The sequence below is a fragment of the Pleurodeles waltl genome, chromosome 12 (assembly GCF_031143425.1).
Source record: "Pleurodeles waltl isolate 20211129_DDA chromosome 12, aPleWal1.hap1.20221129, whole genome shotgun sequence".
NCBI classification, from domain to species: Eukaryota; Metazoa; Chordata; class Amphibia; order Caudata; family Salamandridae; genus Pleurodeles; species Pleurodeles waltl.
The window spans coordinates 586,360,055-586,378,794 of NC_090451.1; the positions used below are offsets into that span (position 1 = coordinate 586,360,055).

Sequence of the window (18,740 nt, forward strand, 5' to 3'; positions counted from 1 at the left end):
AAGGTTGTAATAATCAGTATGGAAATGTTAAGACTATGGAGTAATGTAGTGATTAAGAGTGGAGTAAAACTATTCATTCCTCAACTTGCGTATCAGGATATTGTGGTACTAAACACATGAACTTATTAAATTAACTACCCTATGATACGGCAGTCTATATAAATAGGATATACTGTGAATTAAATGCATGACAAGATAAATGAAGGAAAGGTGAAGCAAAGTTCTAAATAAGCTGTGTAAATGAAACGGATTTGTCCGGTATGTAAACCTGACTATGCTTTGAGTGGTCAAGGCTTACTACCAGAGTCTTTAAAAAAAACAAATTGAATCAAACCACATCCTAATGAAACAATCTTAGGACTACTAGTTATACATATGTAGAGACAATGTTTCTGGCCAGTATTTTTTATACTGACTGATATTGTGGCAAGATGGTAAACTTGGTGGGTCAAGAATAATGACTACAAGCTAATTATCATTTATGTCTACTGGTATCATGCTTATTCCTAAAGATTATTCAGACCTTTAGGGGTTCAGTCCAATTGCTTTATCTATTCTTTTTTTAGTGTCCCAGTCTTCACATAGTTTAGCTACATTCAGTATTGTAAACTGTAGTTTGCTGGTTTTATTTTTTATTTTTTTTGTTTTGTTTTAAATGAACGGCCACTGAGGATTTGTCATAGCTGGTTATTCTTGTGTTCAGACAGTCTAATTCTGATTTTGCGTTCACTTTTACTCACTTATACTAGGCTGCATGGGCACTCCAACATTCTTGGGATCACAAGTCAGTGGTCCTTAATTTTATTTGGTTTCCTTTTAGTGGAAGTGTGATCTGTTTCCACAGTTTAAGCAGGGTTGGTGCCCTTGTATTCTTTCGTTGTTAGCTTGTCCGTATCCTGGTTGTTGGCACAAATCAACATTTCCTTTACATTTCTTGAACGCTCGTATGCAAACATAGGGGGATTTTTCAGTATTCCATTTACATTTGGTGTTGTCTTTAATATTTCTCAATGTCAGAGGATTATATATCCTAATTGTATATTGTTGGTAGAGTATTTCTAGACGAATACCATTCTTCTGTGATTTATGGACTCGAGATTTTCCGTCCAGTAATATGTCTGTCTTTGGTGTCTATGCATTTCATAGCCTTTTGTATTATATTTTCAGAATAACCCCTATCTTGAAATTTATTTCACATCCCTAATTTTCCTTGTTCATACTTATCAGAATCCAATATGATTCTTTTTGTGTGTAGTAGTCAAGAATAAAGTAAATATTTCCTCAGTGCTAGCTGGTGAAAACATTCAAAATGGAAAAGATTATTACGAACTGTGGGTTTAACATAGATGTTTGTGCTGTTGCTGTTTCCTTGTAGCATTATCTCACACTCAAAAACAACATTTTCGTGTCACTAATTTCATGCATTAACCTAATACGAATATCCACAGTGTAACTCTAGAATGATTTCCTCTAATTCATTTCTAGTTCTTTTCCATAATGTCATCAGTGGATCTCCAATAGGTCACTAGATATTTCTTCTATTTCATACTGTATAAAATGTCATCATCAGTTTTTTCCATAGATAGATTACCATAGCATGTAGCTGTACAATGGTTCATGGATGTTCCAGTGCGCTGTAAGCAATGTTTGTCCCTCTATTCAATGTAGCTGTTATACAGTGTGAAGCGCATTGATTCCAAAATGAAAATTCTAGGATCCTCCTCCATGGGACTTGTTCACAATGCAATCTCTATAGCTGCCAATCCAAAGGTATACATTCTACGAAAGTACCATCTTGCCTGGCATGTTACACCCAATTTTACTGTATGTATGTTTGTTTTTGCCTATGTGTCACTGGGATCCTGCTAGCCAGGACCCCAGTGCTCATAAAGTATGCCCTATATGTGTTCCCTGTGTGGTGCCTAACTGTATCACTGAGGCTCTGCTAACCAGAACCTTAGTGTTTATGCTCTCTCTGCTTTCTAAAAGTGTCACTGCAGGCTAGTGACTAAATTGTCAAAACCTATATGTAGCGTCACATATATGGTCAGGTAACATGTCTAAGATCATGGAATTGTCACCCCAATACCATTCTGGTATTGGGGGGACAATTCCATGCATCTCCGGGTCTCCAGCATAGAGCCCAGGTACTGCCAAACTAACTTCCCAGGGTTTTCTCTGCAGCTACCGCTGCTGCCAACCCTCAGCCTGGTCCCAGGAAGGCAGAACAAAGGATTTCCTCTGAGAAAGGGTGTTACACTCTCTCCCTTTGGAAATAGGTGTGAAGGGCCTGGGAGTAGTAGCCTCTCCTGGCCTCTGGAAATGCTTTGAAGGGCACAGATGGTGGCCATCTCTGCATAAGCCAGTCTACACCGGTTCAGGGATCCCCCCAGCCCTGCTCTGGTGGGAAACTGGACAAAGGAAAGGGGAGTGACCACTCCCCTGACCAGCACCTCCCAGGGGAGGTGCCCAGAGCTCCTCCAGTTTGTCCCAGACCTCTGCCATCTTGGATGCAGAGGTGTGAGGGCACAATGGACTGCTCTGAGTGGCCAGTGCCAGCAGGTGACGTCAGAGACCCCTCCTGATCCTTTCTTTGTAGCCAATCCTCCTTGGTGGGCTATTTAGGGTCTCTCCTGTGGGCATCTCAGCAGATAACGAATGCAAGAGGTCACCAGAGTTCCTTTGCACTCCCCTCTTCGACTTGTGCCAAGGATCGACCGCTGACTTCTACACGACGCCTGCATAACCGCAACAAAGTAGCAAGAAAACTACCAGCAACATTGTAGCACCTCATCCTGCCGGCTTTCTCGACTGTTTCCTGGTGGTGCATGCTCTGAGGGCTGTCTGCCTTCACCCTGCACTGGAAGCCAAGAAGAAATCTCCTGTGGGTCGACGGAATCGTCCCCCTGCTAATGCAGGCACCAAACTTCTGCATCACCAGTCCTCTGGGTCCCCTCTCATCCTGACTAGTGTGGTCCCTGGAACACAGGAGCTGGGTCCAAGTGTCTTTGACAGTCCAGTGGCCCTTCTGTCCAAATTTGGTGGAGGTAAGCCCTTGCCTCTCCCCGCCAGACAGTAATCCTACTGCGTGAACTGCAGCTGCTCGGGCTTCTGTGCACTTTTGCAAGACTTCCTTTGTGCACAGCCTAGCCCAAGTCCCCAGCACTCCGTCCTGCATTGCCCAACTCGCTGAGTTGGACTCCAACGTCGTGGGACCCTCTTTTGTTGCCCTGAATTGACCGTCGTCCTCAGATCTTCTAAGTGCCTGTTCAGGTGCTTCTGCGGGTGCTGCCTGCTTCTGCATAGGCTGTCTGTGTTGCTGAGCGGCCCCTCTATCTCTTCCTCCAAGGGGCGACCTTCTGGTCCTTCCTGGGCCCTAGCAGCACCCAAAATCCTCAACCGCTACTGTTGCAGCTAGCAAGGCTTGTTTGCAGTCTTTCTGCGTGGAAACAACTCTGCATCCTCCAGCACGCAGAGGGACATCTTCTGACCAAAGGAGAAGTTCCTGGCACCTTGTGTTGTTGCAGAATCTTTGGCTTCTTCCACTCGGAGGAAGCCCTTTTGCACCTTCATCCGGGGTTTAGTGGGCTCCTGCCACCCCCCAAGACACTTGCGTGACTCTTGGACTTGGTCCCCTTCCTTTACAGGTCCTCAGGTCCAGGAATCCGTCTTCAGTGTTTTGCAGTCAGTTGTTGTCCTTGCAGAATCTCCTATCTTGACTTTACTGTCTTTCTGGGGTAGTAGGGTAACTTTACTCTTACTTTTCAGGGTCTTGGAGTGGGGTATCTTGGACACCCTTAGTGTTTTCTTACACTCCCAGCGACCCTCTACACACTACAGTAGGCCTGGGGTCCATTTGTTTTTCACATTCCACTTTTGGAGTATATGGTTTGTGTTGCCCCTAGGCCTATTTCTCCCTATTGCTTTCTTTTGTGTTCTACAGTGTTTGCACTACTTTTCTAACTGTTACTTAAATGATTTTGGTTTGTGTATATATATTTTGTGTATATTACTTACCTCCTAAGGGAGTATATCCTCTGAGATACTTTTGGCATATTGTCACTAAAATAAAGTACCTTTATTTTTAGTAACTTTGAGTATTGTGTTTTCTTGTGATATAGTGCTATATGATATAAGAGGTATAGTAGGAGCTTTTCATGTCTCCTAGTTCAGCCTAAGCTGCTCTTCTATAGCTACCTCTATCAGCCTAAGCTGCTAGAACACCTCTATTCTACTAATAAGGGATAACTGGACCTGGCACAAGGTGTAAGTACCACAAGGTACCCACTATAAGCCAGGCCAGCCTCCTACATAGAGGTATAGAGCAATTTAAAAACAAATGGTCAAAAGTAGTATATTTTTGCAATTTTACGTAATTTTTGGTATATCCTTAAGGAAATCTGTAGTACCCTTAACATAGGATTTGCTGGATTGTACACATCGTTGTAGATGTTGGTCTAGATACTTTCCTATCGGTTCATGAATGGAATTTCTGGAGGTTACTATGGGCGTGAACGGTGGTCTGTTCACATTCTTGTAGAATTTGGGGAAAATACATATTGTTGGAACTCCGAGATGTTGTTGCTTCAAGAATCATATGTCCATCTGAGATGGTACCCCTGTTCATGGCTTCTTTCAAAATAATCCATAGTATTAGAGAATTGTTTTGTAGGGGTGTCTTCCATTCTCATGTATATATGTATGTACTTTCTCCTGAATGTTCTCTGTCCGTGACAACCGAGGCAACACCTTTGTCCCTCATGCAGAAATTGTCATGTCGTCGGCAAGTTGCTTGAGGATGCCCATTTCCTTACTGGTTGAATTGCTATGATGTTGTCTCTTCGAAATAAATATGTAATTTGTATCTGCATTCAACACTGCTTCAAAGGTATCCTATATTGTGAGACTCACAGGTGCTTGGAATGTACGGTTTAGTTTCAACTTTCTCGAAATAGTGGTTTTATCGCCTGATTCTTTGTCAACTATATTTAAACAAAAAAAAAACTGGATAGTCTCAATGTAGGAACAAACATTGTGATTTTTACTTTCTATTCATTAGTGTGTGTGGGTACAAAAGATGTTCCTTTTTGTAAAATCCTTGAGTGAGGGATAATGATTGTTGAGATATATTGACAATCAAACTGTTTTCTGTCAAACTTTCTTCTGACTTCTAGTTTGTCCTCCTGTCTCTTTTGGGAACCCTGCATTTTCTGGTTTTTCGTTTGTTGCAGGACTGATGTGGAAAAAAACACATTTGTTGTGTTGGAGGTTGATGTTGAAGCTATTCCTGGCTGTTCTCCAAATTCGCCTTTGAAAACAAGAATTAAGTTGTTGTATTATGAATTTTGGGGTTAAACTACTGCTGTCATAGTTACACGGTTGCATAATTATTTCTGGATAAACACTTGGGCATTATCTAGTGACTGATACATGTTTATTACAAGTTGAAAGTGAGGTTATGTTGGCGCTTAAATGAGTTTAAAACAAACAAGGACTATATGACTCCTAGTGTAATACACCTCTGAATTACACATGTTCAGAGCGCCACAAAGCAACATGATCTATGACATACTTTGTGCTGATTATGTAGTAATAGAAATGAAACCCAAAATGTAAACACGTTTTTTCAGATCATAATTCTTAATTAACTTTTCTATTAATTACAAAATGTATTTTTGTTGATTATAGATTCCTTTCTGTGAATAATCTGAAACTCTTTGGGGATTTTAAATTGCACTGAAATGCACTGGGTTTTATAAATTCACTTCAAGACATGTTAATAAAGAATACAATGAATTGAAATAAGCAAAAAAAAAAAACAAATGAAAACAATTTGTAATTGGTTAAACGTTTATTACTGGCTTAATTGAAGGAATTGGCGTACAAGAATTAAAATAAGAAACTCAACAGGACACTTGAGTGGTGCTAGAGGGGAGACACGGTCCTGCCTCAAGACTAGTGCTTTATGAAGATGTCACTTGGCCCCCTAGAATCGGGTGGTGACACACAAAGAGCACACCACTGAAATAGAAAACGTCACCCAAAAATTCAAACAAACAGGAGTGTGCTTTCAGGAATCACTCTTAAAATTCCCAGCACTTCAGGGACATCAATTTAAGTCCAGGACTCACTCCATCAAAGGCCAAGAACTAGGTCAAGTACCGGTGCTGTTGGAACTAGTCTCTTCAGGAAAAATACATTTTTCAGTTGTTTGTGTCACTTTTGTTAAACAGGAGGGCAGGCTATTTACCTGTGGATTTCTATTCTTTGTCCTGGGTATAAGACTGAGCAGGTCCAGTCCTTGAGGGCTCCTCTCAGGTTACTGAAAGCAGGGTCCTCCTCTCTTTTGATCATCCATAGGTCGGAGGTGTTCAAAGGAGGGTTTCCTGGTATGTCCCAAATATGATTGGCCCCACCTAGAAGGTGGGGTGACTTGTGGCCCCTCCCAAATGAATGGGGTAAAGTTTCCCAGGGGCAGCAGTACTCACTTTTGAAGCATTTCCTGGTTGCCTTACTGCAGTTAACTTTACTCCTAAAATTCAAGATGACTAAATCCTTTCTTCCTTGTGTTGATCCTTTGTGCCCCCCAAAGTTATGATCAGGTAAATGAGAAGTACCCCCCCTCTATGATCACTCAAAACCGATTCTGGGGTTAGTTACCACACCCCTACTGGGGTTCGATCCCACCAGGCTAGTATGGGCCTAGAGGATAAAAGCTTTCCATTGTTGTATTAAACGACAATTGATAGTCATCGTGTTACAAAACATGGTGGTGCTTACGTTTTTTAAATTTAAATCAATTTTTATGTTTATATGGGGCCCCCGACGATGGATTGGGTAAACCAGGGTAAAGGTTTAACAAGAGAGGATTAAAAAGGAAAAACTGAGGGGACCACACGAATAGTGCTGATACATGAGTAGTGCTATTGGAGGGGTGGGGGGAGAGACAGTCCCAGGCATGACAATTGCACAGACTTGTTGGATTTATCCATTGTAAATGCCACGCCACAATGACCAGATTCATAAATGTAATGTTAGAAATAGAGGTGATGTTTTTCTTTGTAACATATTTAAGCAGTTTAAAGAACATGAAACTACTTACTCATATGCCATATGTAAAACGTTAATTTTGTTCACTCACATCTGTATGCTCATGCAAACATGCTCAGATTGTTTAACTGACAAAGATATATTTGGAGACAAACCCCTCAGAATCGGTCCCATCTTAAGTAATGGTCAGCACAATGAAACTGAGTCGAGGATGTTAAAGACAAAACAACTTTTTAACAAAGATCCTTTAAAAGCAATGCTTTTCATGTATTAGAGCAGTGGTTCCCAACCTTTTGATTTCTGTGGACCCCCACTTTAACATTAATTGAAACCAGGGACCCCCACTGAATCATCATGGGAATCCGGGGATCCCCGCCTAAGTCATTACTGGAAGCTGAGGACCTAATTTGTCAATATTTGTTAATATTTTTTAATTTTCCAGGCTCTCTCGGACCCCCTCAGCAGGCTTTGGTTGGTTTGGTTGGGAACCACTGTATTAGAGCAGTGCTCCATACGGAGTAAAACATTTTGTACATTGTTGAGAGCTGGCAAGCAGTCTTTACTTTTTATTTCTCCTTTTTGCTCAGTCTTTTATAGTTCACGTTGCATTTTACATGGACAACATAAAGCAGAAGAAACTACGTACACATGTCCAAGAGGTTAGGTGCTCTTCTATATGTGAATCCAAATAAAAGAGAACTCTGGTCGCATGTTGTGTGTGACACGCCCCCCTTCCCCCCAATCAGCGATGGTTGGGTTTTCGGGATGCAACTTTTTGTATGCTGCTATTTTGTAACCAAAATTTAGCATGACAAAAATTGGTGTCTAAATTGAAAGTTATTTTGGCAAACGAGCTACAACTAGCAGAACTCAGAAGTAGTTTCTTGACGCCTAAACATATAGAGGGATGGGTGGAAAGTGAATAAAACACATTAATTGGCAGTTCATTATTTAACAATTTTATTTGTTTTGCAGTTTTTGCAATGCTGACTTTTGACAAATGTGATGAGGAATTAATCACTTGACTTAGATTGCAAAATGTGGGCATATAATTTGTAATTGCTTGTTATCAAGGTGTTTCAATGTTTCTCACAGGGAGCTGAGCCTGTTGTGTGAAGAGGGAGAGAATGTCACTGAGGGATTTATAAAGCTACACTCGTGAGTATCTGCACTTTTATTTTATTTTTTCAATTCCTCTTTTTAAATGTATTAAATGACATGAGTTTATGCAGGTCAAATGTCTATGATCCATGGCATTACCAAACAAGCAACATGTAAACCAAAGTGCATCTACAAGGAAACATGTGAGCAATCTATATTGAAACACATTTAAATGTATGCATGATGTGTGAAAGCTGGGCTGATTGCAGAAGCCCACTCCCGTTTTGCCCCCATTTTTCACTTATGCTAGTGGTTTTCTGACTCTGATGATACCCTGGGCACTCTAAACAGTCCCAGGGCCTGTACTCTGATTAAAATGATTATGCAAATTAGACTAATTATAATCGACTGTGTCAACCTGTGAGAAGGTAGCCTCTTTCTAGCCTTGTTACCCCCACTTTTGGCCTGTTTGTGAGTGTATGTCAGGATGTTTGTCACTGTTTTCACTGTCTCACTGGGATCCTGATGGCTGGGCCCCAGTGCTCATAGTGAAAACACTATGTTTTCAGTATGTTTGTTATGTGTCACTGGGACCCTGCTGGTCAGGACCCCAGTACTCATAAGGTTGTGGCCTATATGTATGTGTCACTGGGACCCTGTCACACAGGGCCCCAGTGCTCATAGGTGTGCATGTATGTGTTCCCTGTGTGGTGCCTAACTGTCTCACTGAGGCTCTGCTAACCAGAACCTCAGTGGTTATGCTCTCTCATTACTTTTAAATTGTCACTAACAGGCTAGTGACCAATTTTACCAATTTACATTGGCTTACTGGAACACCCTTATAATTCCCTAGTATATGGTACTGAGGTACCCAGGGTATTGGGGTTCCAGGAGATCCCTATGGGCTGCAGCATTTCTTTTGCCACCCATAGGGAGCTCTGATAATTCTTACACAGGCCTGCCACTGCAGCCTGAGTGAAATAACGTCCACGTTATTTCACAGCCATTTTACACTGCACTTAAGTGACTTATAAGTCACCTATATGTCTAACCTTTACCTGGTAAAGGTTAGGTGCAAAGTTACTTAGTGTGAGGGCACCCTGGCACTAGCCAAGGTGCCCCCACATTGTTCAGAGCCAATTCCCTGAACTTTGTGAGTGCGGGGACACCATTACACGCGTGCACTACATATAGGTCACTACCTATATGTAGCTTCACAATGGTAACTCCGAATATGGCCATGTAACATGTCTATGATCATGGAATTGCCCCCTCTATGCCATCCTGGCATAGTTGGCACAATCCCATGATCCCAGTGGTCTGTAGCACAGACCCTGGTACTGCCAAACTGCCCTTCCTGGGGTTTCACTGCAGCTGCTGCTGCTGCCAACCCCTCAGACAGGCATCTGCCCTCCTGGGGTCCAGCCAGGCCTGGCCCAGGATGGCAGAACAAAGAACTTCCTCTGAGAGAGGGTGTGACACCCTCTCCCTTTGGAAAATGGTGTGAAGGCAGGGGAGGAGTAGCCTCCCCCAGCCTCTGGAAATGCTTTCTTGGGCACAGATGTGCCCAATTCTGCATAAGCCAGTCTACACCGGTTCAGGGACCCCTTAGCCCCTGCTCTGGCGCGAAACTGGACAAAGGAAAGGGGAGTGACCACTCCCCTGACCTGCACCTCCCCTGGGAGGTGTCCAGAGCTCCTCCAGTGTGCTCCAGACCTCTGCCATCTTGGAAACAGAGGTGCTGCTGGCACACTGGACTGCTCTGAGTGGCCAGTGCCACCAGGTGACGTCAGAGACTCCTTGTGATAGGCTCCTTCAGGTGTTGCTAGCCTATCCTCTCTCCTAGGTAGCCAAACCCTCTTTTCTGGCTATTTAGGGTCTCTGTCTCTGGGGAAACTTTAGATAACGAATGCATGAGCTCAGCCGAGTTCCTCTGCATCTCTCTCTTCACCTTCTGATAAGGAATCGACCGCTGACCGCGCTGGAAGCCTGCAAACCTGCAACATAGTAGCAAAGACGACTACTGCAACTCTGTAACGCTGATCCTGCCGCCTTCTCGACTGTTTTCCTGCTTGTGCATGCTGTGGGGGTAGCCTGCCTCCTCTCTGCACCAGAAGCTCCGAAGAAATCTCCCGTGGGTCGACGGAATCTTCCCCCTGCAACCGCAGGCACCAAAAAGCTGCATTACCGGTCCCTTGGGTCTCCTCTCAGCACGACGAGCGAGGTCCCTCGAATCCAGCGACTCTGTCCAAGTGACCCCCACAGTCCAGTGACTCTTCAGTCCAAGTTTGGTGGAGGTAAGTCCTTGCCTCACCTCGCTGGGCTGCATTGCTGGGAACCGCGACTTTGCAGCTACTCCGGCCCCTGTGCACTTCCGGCGGAAATCCTTTGTGCACAGCCAAGCCTGGGTCCACGGCACTCTAACCTGCATTGCACGACTTTCTAAGTTGGTCTCCGGCGACGTGGGACTCCTTTGTGCAACTTCTGCGAGCACCGTTTCACGCATCCTCGTAGTGCCTGTTTCTGGCACTTCTCCGGGTGCTACCTGCTTCAGTGAGGGCTCTTTGTCTTGCTCGACGTCCCCTCTCTCTTCAGGTCCAATTTGCGACCTCCTGGTCCCTCCTGGGCCCCGGCAGCGTCCAAAAACGCCAAACGCACGATTTGCGACTAGCAAGGCTTGTTGTCGTCCTTCCGGCGGGAAAACACTTCTGCACGACTCTCCAAGGCGAGAGGGATCCGTCCACCAAAGGGGAAGTCTCTAGCCCTTTTCGTTCCTGCAGAAACCTCAGCTTCTTCTGTCCAGTCGAAGCTTCTTTGCACCCGCAGCTGGCATTTCCTGGGCATCTGCCCATCTCCGACTTGCTTGTGACTTTTGGACTTGGTCCCCTTGTTCCACAGGTACCCTAGATTGGAAATCCACAGTTGTTGCATTGCTGGTTTGTGTCTTTCCTGCATTATTCCTCTAACACGACTTCTTTGTCCTTAGGGGAACTCTAGTGCACTTTGCACTCAGTTTTCAGGGTCTTGGGGAGGGTTATTTTTCTAACTCTCACTATTTTCTAATAGTCCCAGCGACCCTCTACAAGGTCACATAGGTTTGGGGTCCATTCGTGGTTCGCATTCCACTTTTGGAGTATATGGTTTGTGTTGCCCCTATCCCTATGTTTCCCCATTGCATCCTATTGTAACTATACATTGTTTGCACTGTTTTCTAAGACTATACTGCATATTTTTGCTATTGTGTATAAATATCTTGTGTATATTTCCTATCCTCTCACTGAGGGTACACTCTAAGATACTTTGGCATATTGTCATAAAAATAAAGTACCTTTATTTTTAGTATAACTGTGTATTGTGTTTTCTTATGATATTGTGCATATGACACGAAGTGGTACTGTAGTAGCTTCACACGTCTCCTAGTTCAGCCTAAGCTGCTCTGCTAAGCTACCATTTTCTATCAGCCTATGCTGCTAGACACCCTATACACTAATAAGGGATAACTGGGCCTGGTGCAAGGTGCAAGTACCCCTTGGTACTCACTACAAGCCAGTCCAGCCTCCTACACAACCTACCTAGAAGTTCCTAGTATATGGTAGGGCGTGTAGGTTTAGGGAATCCAGCAAAGGTAGTGTGCCCATAGGTGTACTGCTGTGCTGTCCAGTTTCATTTTAAAGGCAGTCCTCTCTTGCTGGCTGCTTTTGAGTTAAAGTTCCTTCTAAATTCGACTTTGAAATTAAAAGTACTTCAAAAGTCTTCAGCTACCTTATTTTTACATATATGTCACCCCTGAGGTGAGCCCTAGGGTTGGGTGCAGTGTAACTATAAGCAGGGACTTTATAAAAGATGTTTTAGAAGCCTTGATGAGGGAAAAGTAGCTAATATCGTTTTCCCTCATTGTAGTGAATGGGCTCCATAGGCTACCTTGGGGAGACTTTATTTCAAAATAAGTTTTATTTTCCATAGAGAGGAGCAGAGTATGGCATGTTTAGTGTCAAATTGAAAGTTAAAATAAATCCAACAACTTGCCTCTGATGAATTTCATATAACTTGTACCTAGGAAGAATTTTAGAACTCTTTCTAAATGTTACCAGTTTCAGCCTTGTAGTGCCCTTCTCTGATTGGCCAGCCTCTGGCAGCCAGAGCAGGCTGCCTTGGTGAGGTGTGAAGTGTCCTGGGCTGAACACAAAGGAAGTGCATGGGGGAGGAGAGACGGTGAAACAGGATGGGGAGAGAGCAGCTAAACTGTAATTCAAAGGAGGGAAGGACCTCTGCTTTCCACCCCCAGGTGCAAAGATAAAACTGGCAGAGCTGCACCCCACCTCAGATCCCTACAAGGAACAAGACAAAAAAAGAGGAGTAATGCCCTGGTGGACCTCTGACCGGCACCTGGACACTGATCTCTGAAGAACTGCACTAGCCGCACACTTGGACTTCACCACTAAATGGACTTTGCCTGTCTTCTACTGCTTCAAGAAGGGACTCCGTATTAGCTACAGGTAGAAAATAGCTTACCAGAGTCCCCAGCATCCAGCCCTTAAGAAACTGACCAGCTTGACCAGTGGTAGTTTTTGGATTTTAGCCAGGTGTGTTCTGGGAGTTGGAGTCCTAAACCTCAAGGCGCACCTCAGAGCTTCTGGAAACTTGGGGTGAGTTGTGGACGGGTAAAGGAACTTCAAAAACCTTCCAGAAGAAGACCCGGAAGTATGGAGCAACTTTGGAAAAAAGCTTCATAAGTGGACTGACCCGACGCCGTGAGTCAACCTGGCTTTAATCTACTGCGACTGGGCCTGACTTGCAGGATAGTCCCCCTGAAAAGTTCTGGAGCCCCAGACATTCAGGATTTCACCGGGGGCTCATGGAAATGCTATCCCCAAAGGACTCAAAATAGGCGTGCTGTTGAGGGTCGTCCAGTGTCAGAGAGAAAAAGATCCAAAAAAGTTTCTAAGTCTGAATGTAGAAAGTTCAATGTGACTGATGCTTTCTGTGCAGTGTATCCGAAAAGTGCTCCAGGAAGGTTGGCTTAAATTTCGTTCCGGACAAAGATTTCCGTTACGCAGAATTGGCTAATTCCGAAGGTAGAATTCTTCACCAAGGTCTCCTGCAATGTATATCCGAAAAGGGCTCCAGGAAGGTCAGGACCAACTTGCGACTTTGTCCCGATGAAGAAAACCTTCAAGAAAAAGACTAAGTCTGAAAGAAAAACTTTGACCAAGGCCTCCCGATCACAGTAGCTGAGCAGGGCTTCATCGTGGTTGGCCTCAAGTTTTGACTTTGCCCCGGTCAAGTGTGACCAGATGTTCAGGGTGCCCTTACACTTAGTAACTTTGCACCTAACCTTCACTAAGTGAGGGTTAGACATATAGGTGACTTATAAGTTACTTAAGGGCAGTGTAAAATGGCTGTGAGATAATGCGGACGTTATTTCACTCAGGTTGCAGTGGCAGTCCTGTGTAAGAATTGTCTGAGCTCCCTATGGGTGGCAAAAGAAATGCTGTAGCCCATAGGGATCTCCTGGAACCCCAATAACCTGGGTACCTAAGTACCATGTACTAGGTAATTATAAGGGTGTTCTAGTGTGCCAATCAGAATTGTTCAAAATGGTCACTAGCCTGCAGTGACAAATTTAGAAAGCATAAACACTGAGGTTCTGGTTAGCAGAGCCTCAGTGATAAAGTTAGGCACCACACAGGGAACACATATAGGCCACAAACTATGAGCACTGGGGTCCTGGCTAGCAGAATCCCAGTGACACAGGCAAAAACCATCAGACACACAAGTAAAAAAAAAAAAAAAAGGGGTAACATGCCAGGCAAGATGGTACGTTCCTACAAAGCTTACAAATTATTTAGAGCAAATCAGAATATCATTGAAACACTAGTCTAGAAGCTAATGAACAAATTACTAACTTTCAATAACACCTTATCTGGTAGAGTCTATCTAGCCCGCAGATACCTTACCTTAGAATAATTCTCAGGTTTCAGACTGGATCTGGAAAGTTTGTGAGCAGTGCACCTGCGCTGGAAGGTAGCATCATTAGGCTCCGTGTGGCAAAGCTGGCACCATAACTGATGCGCGTGGTGGCATGCTGACATCAGTTCTTTTTGCTATTTTCCACTCCAGAAGCGCGGAACCAGGAAGAACTTTGACCACTGGTGCGCAAAGCTAGGGCCCTAAAAGAGGAAACAACCGTTCACTCTGAAATCCGTATTCAGAGAATGGAGGTTGGGTGGGTCTATGAGAATCTACAGCTAGATAGTCTCTACCAGAAAAGGTGTTACAGACGTTAAGTAAATTGTTCATCTGATAGAGACTTCTAACCATGGATTCTTTATCTTAAAATAGATACCCAAGCAATACCTCTCCAGAGACGGGGCCACAATAGGAATTAGACCAGAAATTCCAGTAGGACGCAATGGGCAAAATACATGTCTCGCTGGATCTGGTTGTGCAGTCAGTGGTGCTTCGTAAACATTACAGGGCCATTTTGCTGCCTGACAGATACCCAGGACAAGTGCTCCGCGAGCTAATACATTGGTTGCTGCTTTGGCTTTGGTGGAATAAGCATGCAGTCCTTCATGAGGTTGCTTTCTGGCCAAAGCATAGCAGGGTTTGACGCAGAGCACTATCAGTCTTGAGATGAACCACTTCTGCATGCCCTTCCTTTTTTTGGCTCGAACATACCCCACAAAGGGTTGATGATTCACCTGTAATCTTTTTGTGTGGTCAATGTAGAATGACAATGCCTTTTTGGATCCAGCCAATGGAGTCTCTCCTCTTCCTTAATGGGGTGAGGGGGAGAGTAAAAGGTAGGCAGGGTGGTGGAATGGCCTACATGAAAGGGGTTTACCACCTGAAGGACCAGTTTGTCTGGGAGGTCTTAAACTGTAAGCGAAGTGTTTTCAGGTTCAAGTGCAAAACCCTCGGCTGTTACATTGACAGATCTTTTCCAAAGAGGCAACCTGACAGGATGACTTGTGCTGATGCTCAACAGCTTGGGATACCATACTCTGTGCCCAAGTCAGAGCCACAAGAATGACTTCTGCCTAGTCGTTCCTAATCTTCTTAAGAACCCTAGATGCAAGTGGTATTGGTGGTAAGGCATACAGAAGGCCTGAGCTCCTGCCGAGACAAAAAGCATCTCCGAGAAAGAGTTGCATTGGAAACTCCAGTGCGCTAAACTGCTGATATCACGCATGTAACATAGGTGAACAGATCCAATCAAGGCTCTCCCCATTCCTGAAAAAGACCTTCCACAACTTCCAGATGAAGATGCCATTGGTAATTCCCCCAGGCACCTCCTGCTGTGTTTGTTCACCCTGGCGTTAAGAGTCCACCAGGTGTTAAACCACCATAGAAATGCTCTGATGTCCCAGCTATGTCAAGTGACTCAGGACTTTTTGACAAAGAGTTCATAACCCCACCCCGCCCTGTTTGTTGCAGTACCACATGGTGAGGGTGTTAACTGTGAAAACCTGCACTAGCCTCCTCTTGATGGAGGGTAGAAATGCTATCAATGCCACTCAGATCGCCTGGAACTTCAAAATGTTGATTTGGAGCACCGCGTCCACCGGAGGCCTCCGATCTCCACATATCCTAGATGGCTGCCCCACCACAGGAGTGACAAATCTGTCCCTAATGCCAGAACTGGTTGGGTAAGGGTGAGGCATCTGCCTCTGACTCACAGTTCAAAAGCCACCACTGCAGATCTCCTGCAGTTCCCTGCGAGAACTGAACCATGCCGGAGAGATGCCTCTAATGCTGTGCCCACTGGAACTTCAAGTCCGACTGCAGAGGCCGCATATGTCATCTGGCATGTATCACTAGCAGGATGCAGAAGGCCATGAGGCCCAGCAGTCTGAGTCATTCTCACTGTAATCCAGGATAGAGGCTGAAACATCAGTATCATAGCCTTGATATCATTACTTGCTGCTCAGGAGGATGAACCCGAAAGTGCATTGTGTCCCGAACAGCTCCAATGAAAGGGAGCATCTGAGAGGGAGTCAGCTGTGACTTCAGAACATTTATAGTGAACCCAAGCAAATGCAGGAGGTCCACCGTAGTTTGAAGGTTGGAGGCAACAGCCTGGTGCGAGCCTGCCTTCAACAGTCAGTTTCAAGGTACGGGAAGACAAACCCATGACCTGCGTAGACGAGCAGCGGCCACCGCCATCACCTTGGTGAACACCTAAGGGGCACTGGTAAAGCCAAGGGAGAGCACGGTGAACTGAAAGTGCTCATGGTCTACCCTGAGCCACAAGTAAGTGGGAAGACCGGACAGGGGATATGAAAATAAGCATCCTGCAAGTCCAACGTTACTAGCCAGTCTATGGGGTCTGAGCCAGAGTGAGAATTTTGAACTTCTTCTTGAGAAAGATTGAGGGACCAAAGGTCTAGGATAGGGTGGAGGCCTTTGCCCTTTTTAGGCATCCGAAGGTAGCAAGAATAACAAGCACAACCTACTTCTGGCACAGGGACCCTTCTGTGGCTCCCTTGGCCAAAAGAACCATAACCTTCTTGTGGAGAAGTGCCAAGTGAACCGTCACCCAATTGTAGGATAGGGCATGGATGGAATGGTGGGGAAGTCTCGAAGGGGAGGGAGTAGCCCCTTCAGACTATCTGTAAAACCCACAGGGGTCTGCGCAATTACCATGTTAATCTCTCAAATTCTTTCAGCAGCATCTTTTTCTAATTATCTTTATATCTCACCATAGATTGCATAACTAATTGCAAATATCAATAGTGTAATTTTAGCTGGATGTGGACCCAAACAGAAGCCATTGAAATCTATTGTTTCACTAATTGCAGACAGATGCTCCTTCATAGCCACATTAGAATGTACTAACCATCATCAATGCTTTACCCACACTGTATGTCGTAATAGTTAGAAGTGTATGTTTAGTAAGTCTGAGGTCTGGGCAATTAGTTAAAGGAGGGGGGAACAGGTTCAATACTGATTTGCGTATGGCTGGGTCCAAAGTGGGTGGCATGGTGAGCAAAAGAATGATGGATTAAACCCAGATCTGTGGCTGGGGGTGAGTGTTTAAAAAGTTTCAGCACTCCATCCATCATTCTTTTGTATTGCTAAACTCACTCTCAGTGGATGGGTATGCCCAGATGTGGACCCTGCGCTCAATTTGCCACTGGATTCAAGCTAACCTGGCTGCTAAAGGGTGCTACCCTGAAACCGGTCCCTGGATGTTTGTTTCTGGTCCAGGGAAAACCTGGCCTTTGAGCTCAAGTTGGGCTGTTACCATGGTGAACAAGGTCGAGACTGATTTGCATATGGCCGGGTCCAAACTCGGTTGTCATGGTGAGCAAAAGAATGATGGATTAAACCCAGATCTGGGACTGGGGGTGAGTGTTTGAAAGGTTTCAGCACTCCGTCCATCATCCTTTTGAGTTGACATGATGGACTGCCAGCAGAGCAGGTGAAGACAAATCCTGCCTCTGACTGGTCCCTGGTGGGGAATCGTCAGACTAGGAAGGATTTGAGGCAGCTGCAGGGGACTTAGAGGCTTTAATTACCAAGCTCTCAGGGGTGGGGTGTTGTGTCAGGAACTCCACGTCATTTGGAGCAGGTCGATAGTGGCGGGCAATTGTCCTGTTCACAGGAGCCCCTGTGCTGGGTTTGGACCAGGTACCCAGCAGGACATCGGTAAGGGCTTCATTAACAGGCAAAAGGGGTTCAGAGGATGAAGCCCCAGGCTGAAGCGTCTGTCAGGAGGTTAGTCCGGACTGCCACCGAAGGCAGCTCGAGGTCCAGGACCTCGGCCGCTATTCACACCACCATGGAATAGGACACTCTCTCCTCAGTAGCCATGGTAGGGGGAGAAAGCATGCCAGTGTCTGGGGAAGTATCCAGACCACTGGCTTCACCCAGGTCCATCCCTCAGTCCATAGGGTCTTGAAGCTGATATTCTAAAGAGTCCAGCACACCCTCCCATTCCTCACCATACCTCAACCCATGAGAATAAGGGTCAGGATAAAACTGGGGGCAAGGCCTCTCCCGAAGTCTGAGTAGGCATCACGAAACACCAATCTGGCTCTGTGTCGGAGTCAGCAATGAGGATGGGGTTAACGCCACCCGGGGGCACAGGCGTGTTGGAAGCATAGACGTCGGAACCGACATCGGGGAAGGTCAAGGTGGTACAACCGATGCCAGTTTGGATTCCTAGAAAGGACCCATGTGTTCCTCCTCTAGCCGAGACCAAAGCAGCTAGTGTGGAAACCAAGGGGGACCCTGCTGAGCCCACAGTACACGAAGGCACTCCAGCAGGGTCAGACAGCCAAAAATGATGTGCATGGCCTCATAAAACTCTCTAAGTTGAACAGGGGTTTCTCCGGCTCCCGGAAAGTCGAGGAGGCACAGAGTCGACCCAGATCCGGCTCCTCAATTTACCAGAGTGTCCTGAGGACTTGGATTGGGATGATGAAGAAAGGGGGCTCCGCAACCCATCCTGGGACCTTCCTCTCCACTGAGCTCAGGACCTACGCGGAGCCGAGCGCTGGGCCGCAAGGAGCTTCAGGGTCCACTCCATCAAAGCCTTCGGATTTTTGGCCTGGCACTCAGATAACAACTTCAGGTCATGA

General features: G+C 45.3%; 1 protein-coding gene across 2 annotated transcripts in view; it reads left to right on the top strand.

Annotated features, from left to right (window-relative positions):
- The window catches only part of HASPIN (histone H3 associated protein kinase), an 854,350-nt gene that overhangs the window by 528,810 nt on the left and 306,800 nt on the right, over positions 1–18,740 (top strand). For both annotated transcript variants that reach the window (XM_069217741.1, XM_069217740.1), the window contains exon 10: positions 8,146–8,208. In XM_069217741.1, the coding sequence (XP_069073842.1) occupies positions 8,146–8,208 (63 nt within the window). The remainder of the gene's footprint in view (positions 1–8,145; positions 8,209–18,740) is intronic.